This window comes from Haliotis cracherodii, unplaced genomic scaffold, assembly GCF_022045235.1.
Source record: "Haliotis cracherodii isolate W230 unplaced genomic scaffold, xgHalCrac1.p SCAF_15, whole genome shotgun sequence".
Classification (NCBI taxonomy): domain Eukaryota; kingdom Metazoa; phylum Mollusca; class Gastropoda; order Lepetellida; family Haliotidae; genus Haliotis; species Haliotis cracherodii.
The window spans coordinates 32,870,004-32,883,061 of record NW_027266270.1 but is presented as its reverse complement, the minus strand read 5'-3'; the positions used below and the strand labels follow the sequence as shown (position 1 = coordinate 32,883,061).

The 13,058-nt window shown below is 41.7% G+C and overlaps 1 protein-coding gene across 1 annotated transcript in view; it reads left to right on the top strand.

The window, feature by feature from the left end:
* LOC139462061 (condensin-2 complex subunit D3-L-like) overlaps nucleotides 1-10,245 on the top strand; it is a 49,707-nt gene extending 39,462 nt beyond the window's left edge. The window contains exons 40-46 of the mRNA XM_071243563.1: nucleotides 938-1,145; nucleotides 2,134-2,206; nucleotides 3,367-3,384; nucleotides 5,775-5,885; nucleotides 6,700-6,778; nucleotides 8,435-8,471; nucleotides 9,711-10,245. Of these exons, the coding sequence (XP_071099664.1) occupies nucleotides 938-1,145; nucleotides 2,134-2,206; nucleotides 3,367-3,384; nucleotides 5,775-5,885; nucleotides 6,700-6,778; nucleotides 8,435-8,471; nucleotides 9,711-9,860 (676 nt within the window). The 3' untranslated portion in view covers nucleotides 9,861-10,245. The remainder of the gene's footprint in view (nucleotides 1-937; nucleotides 1,146-2,133; nucleotides 2,207-3,366; nucleotides 3,385-5,774; nucleotides 5,886-6,699; nucleotides 6,779-8,434; nucleotides 8,472-9,710) is intronic.
* Nucleotides 10,246-13,058: the final 2,813 nt, after the last annotated feature.

Sequence of the window (13,058 nt, the reverse complement as noted above, 5' to 3'; positions counted from 1 at the left end):
CTGTGCAGAGTTGCGTCCCTTGAGCACGCCAGAAACCTATGATTGTGGGTTCAAATCCCAGTTCGCCACGACTATGTTTCTAGGTTTGTCAGCACCATACCCGTGCTCGTGGGTTTTACCGAAGTGAACGTCTGGGACCTGCATCACTTCTGGCTTTCCTCCCACATTAAGCTGACACGCCATGATATGACTGGAATACTGTTAAAAGAGGCATTAAACACAACTCACTCACTATAATGTCATGACGGTTTTAGCAAACTTTCCTGATAACTGAAACAACCTGTTTGGCATGAGGTAGAGAAAAACAACTTACCGGTATTAAAAGTATTGAATATATCATTAAGGCATCCTTTTTGACAAGCCAAATGTTACGTGTCTTTAAAGGCATTACAGGCTGCCGTCATATAGCTGGAACATTGCTGAGTGCAAATGTGGGAAGTTTGGTGCAACCTCACACTATTACAATACTAATACACCCCTTCTCTACATCCTGTAGTCGAGTTAAAATAGGTCTTCAGCAACCCATACTTGTAAGAGGCAACTATGCTTGTCGTAAGAGGCAACAGGACTCACTGACTTTGGAGATGCATGTCATTGTATCCCATCTGCATGGATCGATGTTCATGAGACCCGTGAAGATCCAGTTTAGAATTGGTTTTCAGCAACCCATGCTTGCCGTAAAAGGCGACTGTGCTTGTCTTAAGAGGCAACTAACGGGATTGGGTGGTCAGGCTCGCTGACTTGGTTGATGCATGTCATTGTATCCCAACTGTGTGGATCGATGCTCATGATATCAACCACTGGATTTTCGGGTCCAGACTCGATTATTTCCTGACCGTTGTTGTATAGCTGGAATATTGCTGAGTGTGGCACTAAACAACAAACAAACAATGCAAAACATCCAGTACTTATGCCTATCCTATTTTGACTACGTCAGATGCACACCCCTGGCCACGCTCGCCATCCTCAACTCTGCCAGGAAGGCCCTGACTCGCAACACGGTGCTACGGGAAGTCCGCAACTCCCCCAAACCCAAGGAGAAGGTCAAGGCCACCGAGAGGGAGAAGGAACGACGACGGTCTGCGGTCAAGTGGGCAGACAAGGACGGTGGGGCACTACAAGAAGTGTCGCTCAGTCAGGCTGAGGTGCAGAGTTTGTGTTCATGGTGTATATGTTATCAAAATTTCCCAAGGGTTAAACATCTCTGAAAAGCACAAAATTTTTGACGACCAGTTTTGTTTTAATCTTTTCTTCCACTGACCTACTATTTAATGTTCTTATGGACAAAACAATTTGGGGCCTGAAAATTATTCATTTATTCGTTCATGAGGAGCAGATAATCTGTACTCTAGTGTTTGAAAAGGTTTATTTTGTGTATTAAAAGGAAAATGTAAAAGAGAAAACCTGGTGTGAAGCTCCCTGTAATTACTGTATAAAGATGATGTTTTGTTATCAATCTGTGGACCGCCTCCGTGGTCTAGTGGCAAAGCGTCCCCCCCTGAGAACGGAAGGTCCGGGGTTCGATCCCCAGCTGCATCATACCGAAAGACGTTTAAAGATGGTACTTGTTGTTACCCTGTCTGGCGCTCGACACTGAGGGGCTAAAACAAGGACCGACCAGAGTCGGTATACTGTGTCTGAGTGGGGTATTCATGTTAAACTGGGGTATTCATGTTAAACTGGGGTATTCATGGTATCTCAGTGTGTGTGCTAGCACTTTAAATCGGCATCAGTCCGGACTAGTTCAAACAGCCACACACACACACATACACGTGCATGCACATCACTATATAAGTGCAATAATCTTGGACACAACGTTAAACCCCATTTCACCTCACCTCACCTCACCTCACCTTTCAATCTGTGATGTTGTGAACAATGGCTGATGCAAAGACATGTGAACAAAGACACGTTATAATCACAACTGGGAATTGATGAAATGCACATGCAGATTTCAGCAAGTTATTACACTCGGTCTCTCTACTCTTATTCTCAGTTTCTACCTTTAGAAATTGAAAAATTGAAATAAAATTCAAGGGAGTATCTGTTTTTTACTGAAACAAACAAATTAACAAAGAAACATGACGCTTTCACGTTTATGTGCCTGTAATGTGTAAATCTGATATTTTGTAGAACAATACTGAGAACATACGAACACCGCGGCGGCGAACGAGGAACACAAGCCGTGCCATCAGCACTCCTAGTGGTAAGTGTCTTGCTTTGGGGAGAGCATGCAGCATCATCCTACAGATAACACTAGCATAGATATGTCTGTAGCACCTGTCCCAGACTGTAGCAGCTCTAGGATATAGGCTGAAAGTGATGCACATATGGGTTGGAAGAATGTAGACTGATTTGTATGCTGTAGATGTTGGCTTGAAGGATATTGACATGGGGTACAAGGATATGGACATGGGCTTGACTAGAAGGATATAGACATGTGCTAGAAGGGTATGGACATGTGCTAGAAGGGTATGGACGTGTAGAAGGGCTAGAAGGATATGAACATGTGCTAGAAGGGTATGGACATGTGCTAGAAGGGTATGGACATGTGTAGGAAAAGGGCTAGAAGGATATGGACATGCCTAGGAGACAGGCTAGAACTAAGAAGGATCTGGAGGGCTAGAAGGACATGGACTGGAAGGATATGGACATGTCTAGGGCGTAGGCAAGAAGGATATGGACATGTCTAGGAGATGGGCTAGAAGGATATGGACATGTCTAGGACATGGGCAAGAAGGACATGGACTCCTAGAAGGATACGGACATGTCTAGGAGATGGGCTAGAAGGATATGGACATGGGCAAGAAGGACATGGACTCCTAGAAGGATACGGACATGTCTAGGAGATGGGCTAGAAGGATATAGACATTCTAGGACATGGGCAAGAAGGATATGGAGGGCTAGAAGGATATGGACATGTCTAGGAGATGGGCTAGAAGAATATTGACATGTCTAGGAGATGGGCTAGAAGGATATGGACATGTCTAGGACATGGGCAAGAAGGATATAGAGGGCTAGAAGGATATGGACATGTCTGGCAGGATATGGACTTGGGTTAAAAGGATATGAACACTGTAAAGAAAGATATCAACTAGAGGATATGGATTTTGGTAAGAAAAATTGAGACATAACACAAGATTGATGATTGGATTAAATGTTTAGATCACTTGACTCCAAGGAATTTGGCGCTTGTTGGAAGGTGATAAATTGAAAAGAAAGGGCTGAATGTTAGTGCGCCCCTGCCATGATTTTGCAGAAATATTGCTGATGCATTAGACTATATTCCTCAGTCACACTTGACACAGCATGAGTCAGGTGTATACGTACATGACGACAGTATCTGTATAGTTTCAATGTTTGCAGCACACCTTGCCCAAACAGGTAGGACTGTCACCATCTCTCTCCATAGCGCTGCTTGCTAGTGCTTCTTGCTTGCTTCCTAGTGCTACTTGATTGCTAGTGCTTCTGTCTTGCTTCCTGGAGCTTCTTGCTTCTTAGTTCTTCTTGCTTGCTTCCAAGAGCATCTTGTTCCCTAGAGCTGCATCCTTCTTAGTACTTCTTGTTTTGCTTCCTGTACCGTCTTGTTCCGTAATGCTGCTTGATTGCTAGTACTGCTTGCTTGCTTCCTGGGGTGTCTTGTTCCGTAATGCTGCTTGATTGCTAGTACTTCTTGCTTGCTTCCTGGGGTGTCTTGTTCCTTTGTGCTGATTGCTTCTCTCATTTGCTTTCAGCCAATCCTTATTTTATCAAATGCCACGTCCTGCTGGTTATGATATCAGTGAGAATGTTCCCTAAATAAGTCAGACCTTCGTGGAAGACAGGCTGTTTCACTATGCCAAGATGTGACCCTCAGCTGCAAGTATCTGTTTTGTGTTGGGTTCAGATCCCAGCAAATGCCACACATAGTCTTTGGTGTGTCAGAAAGTGGTGAAAGAGTGACGCAGGATGATAATGATGATGACGATGATGATGATGATGATGATGATGATTAGCAAAGTGGTGAAAGAGTGACGCAGAATGATGATGTGATGATGATGATGATTAGCAAAGTGGTGAAAGAGTGATGCAGAATGATGATGATGATGTGATGATGATGATGATGATGATTAGCAAAGTGGTGAAAGAGTGACGCAGGAGGAGGATGATGATGATGATGATGATGATTAGCAAAGTGGTGAAAGAGTGATGCAGAATGATGATGATGATGATGATGATGATTAGCAAAGTGGTGAAAGAGTGACGCAGGATGATGTGATGATGATGATGATGATTAGCAAAGTGGTGAAAGAGAGACACAGAATGATGATGATGTGATGATGATGATGATGATTAGCAAAGTGGTGAAAGAGTGACACAGAATGATGATGTGATGATGATGATGATGATTAGCAAAGTGGTGAAAGAGTGACGCAGGAGGAGGATGATGATGTGATGATGATGATGATGATTAGCAAGGTGGTGAAAGAGTGACGCAGGAGGAGGATGATGATGTGATGATGATGATGATGATTAGCAAAGTGGTGAAAGAGTGACGCAGGAGGAGGATGATGATGTGATGATGATGATGATGATTAGCAAGGTGGTGAAAGAGTGATGCAGAATGATGATGTGATGATGATGATGATGATTAGCAAGGTGGTGAAAGAGTGACGCAGAATGATGATGTGATGATGATGATGATGATTAGCAAAGTGGTGAAGGAGTGACGCAGAATGATGATGATGATGATGTGATGATGATGATGATTAGCAAAGTGGTGAAAGAGTGATGCAGAATGATGATGATGATGATGATGATGATGATGATGATGATTAGCAAAGTGGTGAAAGAGTGACGCAGAATGATGATGATGATGTGATGATGATGATGATGATGATTAGCAAAGTGGTGAAAGAGTGACGCAGAATGATGATGATGATGTGATGATGATGATGAGTATAGTGCATGTACAATCATTCGACAGTTATTACCATTGGGTAATGTCATTCTCAGCTCCCTGGGGTGTATACATCCCAAGCTGCCCATGACTCACATTACAGTCTCATCCTACCAGATACCCATTTGTTGAGTGAATAGAGGCATATTTCGAACAATGTCCCTTGCCTGAGGCGACTAACACGCCAACATGCCTAATACTGATAAGAACTTCATCAAGTGCTCGCTCACCATAGTTAGTGCCAGTGAGAACTGCAAGATGTTTTCTATGAGCATGATGAGAGTGTATGTAGTGAGAAGCCTGTCATCCTCTGTATCTCCAGAGCTCTCATTTCTGTAAATCTACACCAACCCCTGGATCTATTTCCGTGGTTCTCGCAATCTCAAATTACCCGCCCTTGATTTCCATTTGCCAGTTTGATTGGCTACGCTACTAGGTCTAACTTTAACTTTTCACTTAAGTACAACAAACCATTATCACAGTTATGTGTAAAACAATGTAAGACGGATTCTCCCGAGTATCACCTAAGCTAGGGTTCCAATGTGGCTGGTAAATGTGGAAACCTACCACAGCATTTATGGTATTTATAGTAACCTTTTGCAAGGCTAGCAGAAAAAAGTCACTAGCCCTGTGGCCTCGTTTGTTTTTTAGTTATTTATGTGTACATTGTTGCTGATGTTGCTGATGTTGATAAACCATAAGCATTGGAAGAAATTGAACTTGCTGATTACTGGAAACCTCAACTACAATGACACTGCTGATGGGGCACCAGATGTGGTAATATGTAACCATGGTAACCCGAGTCCTACTATTGTTGTCTCTACTTTGACTTCAGATGTTCTCGGCAACATCACCTTTGCTGGGGAGCAGAATATCACGCTGATACCGCCATCCCCGATCCCAACCTCTGTTCCTGTGCGTGTGTATCCTGATATCTCGGAAGATGGTGAGTACTGCTGAAGCATATAGTGCAATAAACAAAAGTGATAAGAGAATTCAAGGCTATTGTTTGTTTCAGGAGCTGAAGGCAAATTGTTCTGGTCATTACATTTACCACAGTACGCAAATATTTGGGCAAAACACCAGTTTTCGTCAGCTGCAGGACTGACCCATGTTCTGAAATGTCTTTGCATCTCATTGCCCTCCAATACTCATGAAGATCCAGGGTAGAACAGGTCTTCAGCAACCCATGCTTGCCATAAAAGGCGACTATGCTTGTCGTAAGAGGCGACTAATGGGATCGGGTGGTCAGGCTCGCTGACTTGGTTGGTGCAGGCCATTGATCCCAATTGCGTGGATCGATGCTCATGATATCAATCACTGGATTGTCTGGTCCAGACTTGATTTTTTACAGACCGCCGTCATATAGCTGTAATCTTGCTGAGAGCGGCGTAAAACAACAAACAAACCATTGCCCTTCAGAGTGTAAACTTGTGCTGTTTTAAAATGTAATTTACATACAATCAGGACTGTTATCATACGTACTACACAATATCACAAACAATCCTTTCGCATTTCTGTTAAAAAACTTTAAAAACTCAGGATTCATGCATCATGCATCATGCATGGCAGGGATGAGAATCTTCCGCAGATCGGCAAATTTTAGTGAACTCAAAAGATCTGATGGCTTTCCCCATAAATGCCCCTAAAATAGGGACCATGCTCCACTGCAAAGTAGTTTCAGTTGAAAAGGAAAATATGCATTCTCATCCCTGAAAGAGGAACGCCGTCTATGTATAACTGAATGCTGTATGTTACAGCAACCTCAGCATCACCAGTGCGGCACGGTCGCAACAAGTCTCGAGATGACCTCGTCTACATGTTCTCCCCAAATAAACCGTAAGTATAGTTCTGTAGCACAAACCACTTCCACAGATGCCAACCATTATGCTTTTGGCATAATAATTGCGCTTTTGAGACTAAAATGACGCTATTACACTTATCCCTCAATATACTATTTTTGACATTTTTTTCATGAATTATTTACATGTATAAAATATCACAGAGCAAATTGTTATATGTACCGAACACGTGAAGCATTCTACAGGGAACTAATTGCATGTACACCAATATTTCTTTGGAACTCAAAACACCACATTGTCTTACTGCAATACTGTTAATATTGTCACATGATATATTTTCTGAATGTGTGGAGCTTCGACCGCGTGTTTTGGCACAAATACAGTGTTTCCGACGCCATATTTTGCTGCCTCACTAAAAAAACAGGGGGCTTGGTGGGCTTGCCCCCACACAACAGCTTGAATTAATGCTTTCGTAAGTGATTTATAATCTGTAATTACCAAAGTTATTCAAAATATGTGTTTGTTTGAAATGTGGCCCTGATGTATGCCACTGATGAGGTTGGCGCATGCTGTTATGGAACTTCTATTTTCGAGTACTTTTACAATAATGTGTCCTTTTTTTTGATGTTTACATTGACAATTAATTTCGAAGTTTAGTCTTATTTAACTAAACAAACGCAGACGGAGTCATTTCTTCGGCCTAATTTGAGCTCTATTGCCCTGTTTTTCAAATAGTGCAGCTTGCGTGTCCGGCTACATTACTAGTTTTAATGCATGTGTAACCATCCTTCACATACGTATGGGCCTAACGAAAATGTTGAAGCGAAAAACAGCATCACATGAAATTAGGCTTAGTTACCCAACTGATTACTCCAAAGCTTCAATTAGGGTTGGCATCTCTGTTGATTCACAGCACAATAGGCTCTCAATACATCTGATTGTCATACACGTCAGCTAGTGATTGGTAGGTCACAATATGTTACCTGCTGAATGTGTGTTACTGATGGCTTGGTGGTCATGCTATCCACCACTTGTTTCCAAGGCTTAGGCTTAATTATGCAATACAACTGACTTATGATGAACAGCATTTGCTCACTGGGATATAAGCTATGCTGCTGTTGAATGCACTGGTGCACAGATGAGGACAGATTGAATGTATTTTAGTAAAGAATAGGGATTCCAGGTTAGAATAGGTCCTCAGCAACTCATGCAGGGACCCGTGAAGAACCAGGGTAGAATAGGGCTTCTGCAACCCATGCTTGCTGTAAGGGGCGACTTACAGGATCGGGTGGTCAGACTGGCTGACTTGGTTGATGCATGTCATCGTTTCCTAATAGCATGGATCGATGCTCATGATATCAATCACTGGGTTGTCTGGTCCAGATTCATTTATTTGCTGACCGCAACATATAGGTGGAATATTGCTGAGTGCTGTGTTAAACAACAAACAAAAACTTATACTGGTCAAACGAGACTTAGTGGATTAGGTGTACAGGGTGGTGACTTGGTTGGTTGTGTGTTGTCTTTCCCCAGACAAAGACTTAAGCATTGATAGTTGCTCACAATATGAGTCACTGGATTGTCTGGTTCAGATTCGGTATTTACGGGCTGCTGCCATATGGCTGGAATATTGGAGTGTAGCATTAAGCAACAAACGAACAACAAAACTGATATTATGTTCTCCTGTTTACAGAGCCCCAAGAGTGAAACCCTGGAACATTAAACCATCAGTGAGTATATCATATTCTACAACATGCTAGTGAAAACAGGTAACTTAATGTCTAAAAAATAGGAAAAATGTTATGCCATATTTAAAAAATGATCGATACATATGTTGAATAAAGGTTAGAAGAATGTTATTTGGGAAAGAAATTTTTTTAAAAAGTGTCAATTTGGATAGTATGGCATGGATTACAGAGCTCATGATGTCAATCACTGGATTGTCTGGTCCAGACTCGATTATAGCTAGAATATTGCTGACGTACACTAATTGTGTAATGAGTTACCAGTGCAATATTAAACTCAATTTGTTGCACTTACCTACTTGTTACATTTTAATTACCCTTTTTCGGGACGGGTAACCAAGTCATCTCAGTTCGTTGTGCAGAGTTGTGTCCCTTATGTGACCCTTGTTGTGTCCTGTGGGTTAGAATCCCAGAATCCCCTTACCACTGGATTCCACCAAAATGTTTTCCACATGTTTTGCTCCAGCACCAAGCTGACACATGGAAGCACTTTTCAAAGCCATGTTAATGCAAAGTCACTCACTCATGACACACTTTAAGATGATCCGGGTTGGAATTTGTCTTCAGCAGCCCATGCTTTGTCATAAGAGGTGACTAACGAGATTGGGTGATCAGGCTCGCTGACTTGGTTGCTGCATGTCATCGATAACAAGGTTCAAGCAGGCTTGAAAAGGCCTTGAATTTTAAGGCCCCTCTTGAAAAGCCTTGATTTGTGGTGTCAACCTTGAAAAACCTTTAAAATCACCAACATATCTTGAAAAGCCTTCTGTTTGTAAAAAGTGACATAATCTTGTTAATAAAAGTATTAAAACACACTAATTAATGTTCAAGGATGTTCAAGTGAGATTTGTCCCAGTGATAGATTTGTGTTGCAAAGACCATGAAGAATTCATGAAAAACTTAATTTGTTGGGTGTTAAAATAGATTTTGTTGAAAAAGATTAGGGGTGGGGGTCGGGTGGGATGTTATAGTATGATACAATAGTAAAGTATGCTGGACAAACTAATGCTAATAAGCCAACTGAAAAAGCATTGAAAAGGCCTTCAATTTTAGTGTTCCTATCTGTATGAACCTTGGAATCTCAGATGCCTTGATCGATGTGCATGATCTAAGTCACTGGATTGTTTACAGATCGCCGTCATACAGCTGGAATAGTGCTGGGTGCAGTGTGAAACATAAAACAAACAAATGACACTTTCTATACATGTATATATTATGTTACAGTCAACAGCCGCGGTAGTGGAGTCTGGCGATGCTGAACCAGCAGTGGATGGTGAGGAGGACGAGGCAGCCGAGGTTTCTGTTAGTACCCGATCTCGCCGCCAGAAGGCGGTTACAACAGCAACACGCAGAAGTTCTCGAAGCAAGAGATAATACAAATTAATTGGAGATTTGGTATATGAAGGTCCTGTGCCTTGTATTGCCTCTGCTCCAATGCACGAAATATGCAATATGGCTTAAAGATGGATTTGTACCATAATCTGATGATCATCTGTTTGAAACCATTACTTGCCTTGATTGTCAACCCCATACCATTTCCCCTAAAGAGGTGCATCACATTGTACCTTCTTCTCACCTCACGCATGCATAAACCCTCACTCACTCACTCATTCACTCACTCACTCACTCACTCACTCGCTCGCTCACTCACTCACACCCACTCACTCACTGTTAAAGGAGACTAATACATTATTCACTATGCAACATGTCATACATGACTTGTCATACATGACTTGTCACCAGATGCCACCACATAGAAATCAAACATGGAACGGGTAGAAACTAAATTTTTTAGTCCCCTCGTCCTTCAAATGACAACATAAGGCAAAAAACTTTAAAATGGCAAATTTCTACTCGTCATCATGATACCTTAACTACTGGGCAGTTTGACAAGGACTACAGGACTAGTGCCAATTTCTAATGCTGTGGAATGATTAAAGATATGTATATTCAATGTCTGTTGATTAATCCGTTCATGAAGCTTAACAGACAAGTGAGTGAGTGAGTATGATTTTACACCGCTTTCAGCAATATTCCAGCAATATCACGGCGGGGGACACCAGAAATGAGCTTCACACATTGTACCCATGTCAGGAATTGAACCCTGGTCTTTGGTGTGACGAGCGAACACTTTAACCATCAGGCTACCCGACCCCACCTAACCAGACACAAGTAGTAGTCATCTTTAGTGTAGGCAGTATTACATCATTTCTTGCCAGTATCATGTCAGGCCTTTTTCTTCACAAGCTGGTTTACCGATTTGTTTTCTCAAAATCATTGGTCGGGGTTGAAATAAAAACAAATTTAGACCCTTAAGAGTATTTTCTTTTTCTTTTTGTACAAGATCAGTAGGATGAGATCAAATTCATTATTCTTTCCCTAATTTGTCATTTTTGTAAAATATGACAGTAATGTTTACATGTAAAAAATACAGCCACACATTGCATGGAGATCCAGTGAGGCTACAGATCGCATTTGAGTAAAAATGTTCGGGTTATTTGGCATGTATCACCTGCCTTAGTCAGTTTGTGAATTTCTCTTTGTCATAAGTGTGATTAACAGGATCGGTTGGAATTATATTTTTTCCAAATTACTGTCCTTTTGGGTCAGACAATCCGTTAAGTTTGAAAAACAAATGCCTAGGTGTGAAAGTTGACCGATTTTGCCTATTCCACCAAGCTGTCTCTGTACTTGTGATTTGATCCCCACTGTGAGTGTTAAGTTATCATGCAGGGCTATGTATCAGAGATGCTATGCTGATTTTGTGGATCGGGTGACTGAACAATGTTTGCTACCCTGTTTCGCTTGAATGTAAAAGTTTGGAATAAACCACTGTCTAAACCATCTGACTTCTGATGTATTCTTCTTATTTCTCTAAAATGGGGATTTGTTGGCTAAAATGGATGCTGAATATGGACAGTACCACCTGCCTTGTGTAAGCAATGGGTCTACCAGTGTTCCAAGAGAAATAAACACCTTCCTAATATAAATGCCTGGTCAAATGTTAGATGTGCAATGTTTTATATATTTTATTCAAAATATTTATATGTTTAAATATGTAATATATTTTATTAATATCAAAATTATAACAGTGAAGAACAGCCTCATTCTCGCTGCGGAATTGGTAAACACATTTCTTTATTCCCCGTAAAGGAACGGATGTAGGTGAAAATGTTTTTAAACATTCTCAGTGAGCATTATGACCATTGTTTCATTGTTTGCAAATAGGCCTGATACAATGTGAGATCATGTACAGCATTGTTGAAGATGGACTCATCCCTTGTTAATAAGGGGTTGGGACACCCTCCGTGGTCTGGAAGTAGAGCGGAAGGTCAGGGTTCGATCCCGGCCGCATCATACCAAAAGACGTTAAAAGATGGTACTTATTACCCTGTCTGGCGCTCAGCATTAAGGGGCAAAAACAAGGACTGCTTGGCTTGGAGTCAGTATACTGTATCTGAGTGGGGTATTCATGTTAAACTGCAGCATGGTATCTCAGTGGGCTAGCTCTATAAATCGGCAGCAGTCCGGACTTGTACAAGCAGCCAGACACACATGTGTATGCAGGTTGCTATATAAGTGCAATAATCTTGGACGGGACGTTCACCCCATTTCCCCTCAGATTTAATTATGTATAGGTCGCCATCAAACAGCTGGACGCCTTCTGAGTGGAGCGCTACACAAACAAACAAGCAAAGTTTGCATCTTGAGCTCAACTCGTCAACAGCGGCGTTTAAAAACAAACAAACACTCAACGCTCGCCCGTTCCGTTACCTGCCCCGCAATGGCACGAGTTGTGGCAAATGATTGCGCTCAGGTGAGAGAAGCGTACATATAATGACAATGAAGGCCTCTTGATTTGAACTCTTCTTTTATTACGACTTGGTGTAACATTTTTACAAATGTGACAAGCGAAAGATTAAGGAAGCAGTTGAGGTTCAAGGTAGGATTAAAACATGGCTATATTGTTTTTCAGACATTTCTCAAACCTCAACTAAAGCTTATTTGTGAAGATTGTTCCGACAGAAAATCAATTCCCCGTACCATTCTTAAATTTTAGTTATAGTGGTAGCTTATCAAATTCCACGGAATCATTTACAATTAGAGTTAGATCTTGTATACTACAAGTAAGCATTCGGGCGGGGTATTCGCAGGACGACGACCCCTCGAATTTTTCCTTTCGCAGGACGACGACCGCCGGTACGCCTTTGATGTGTGGTGTTGTTTTAGGAGGGGATTAACTCCTTGGTTTGTGTCAAAAACTGAAATATGTTCGGTGAATTGGGGCATCCTGTGTGCAAAAAGGTGTAGTCGGCCTCATGTATGTGGAAAGGTAGTTTGTTAGTGTTTACATTGCCATATGAACGCATATGTACATGTTTAATGTACATCTGGTTGCGTTCCTCAGAGCAGTCTTAGCCCTACGACTATGTTTTTGTTTGTTGTTTAACGCCGCTCTCAGCAATATTCCAGCTATATGACGGCGGTCTGTAAGTAATCGAGTCTGGACCAGACAATCGAGTGATTGACATCATGAGCATCGATCCACGCAATTGGGACACGATGACATGC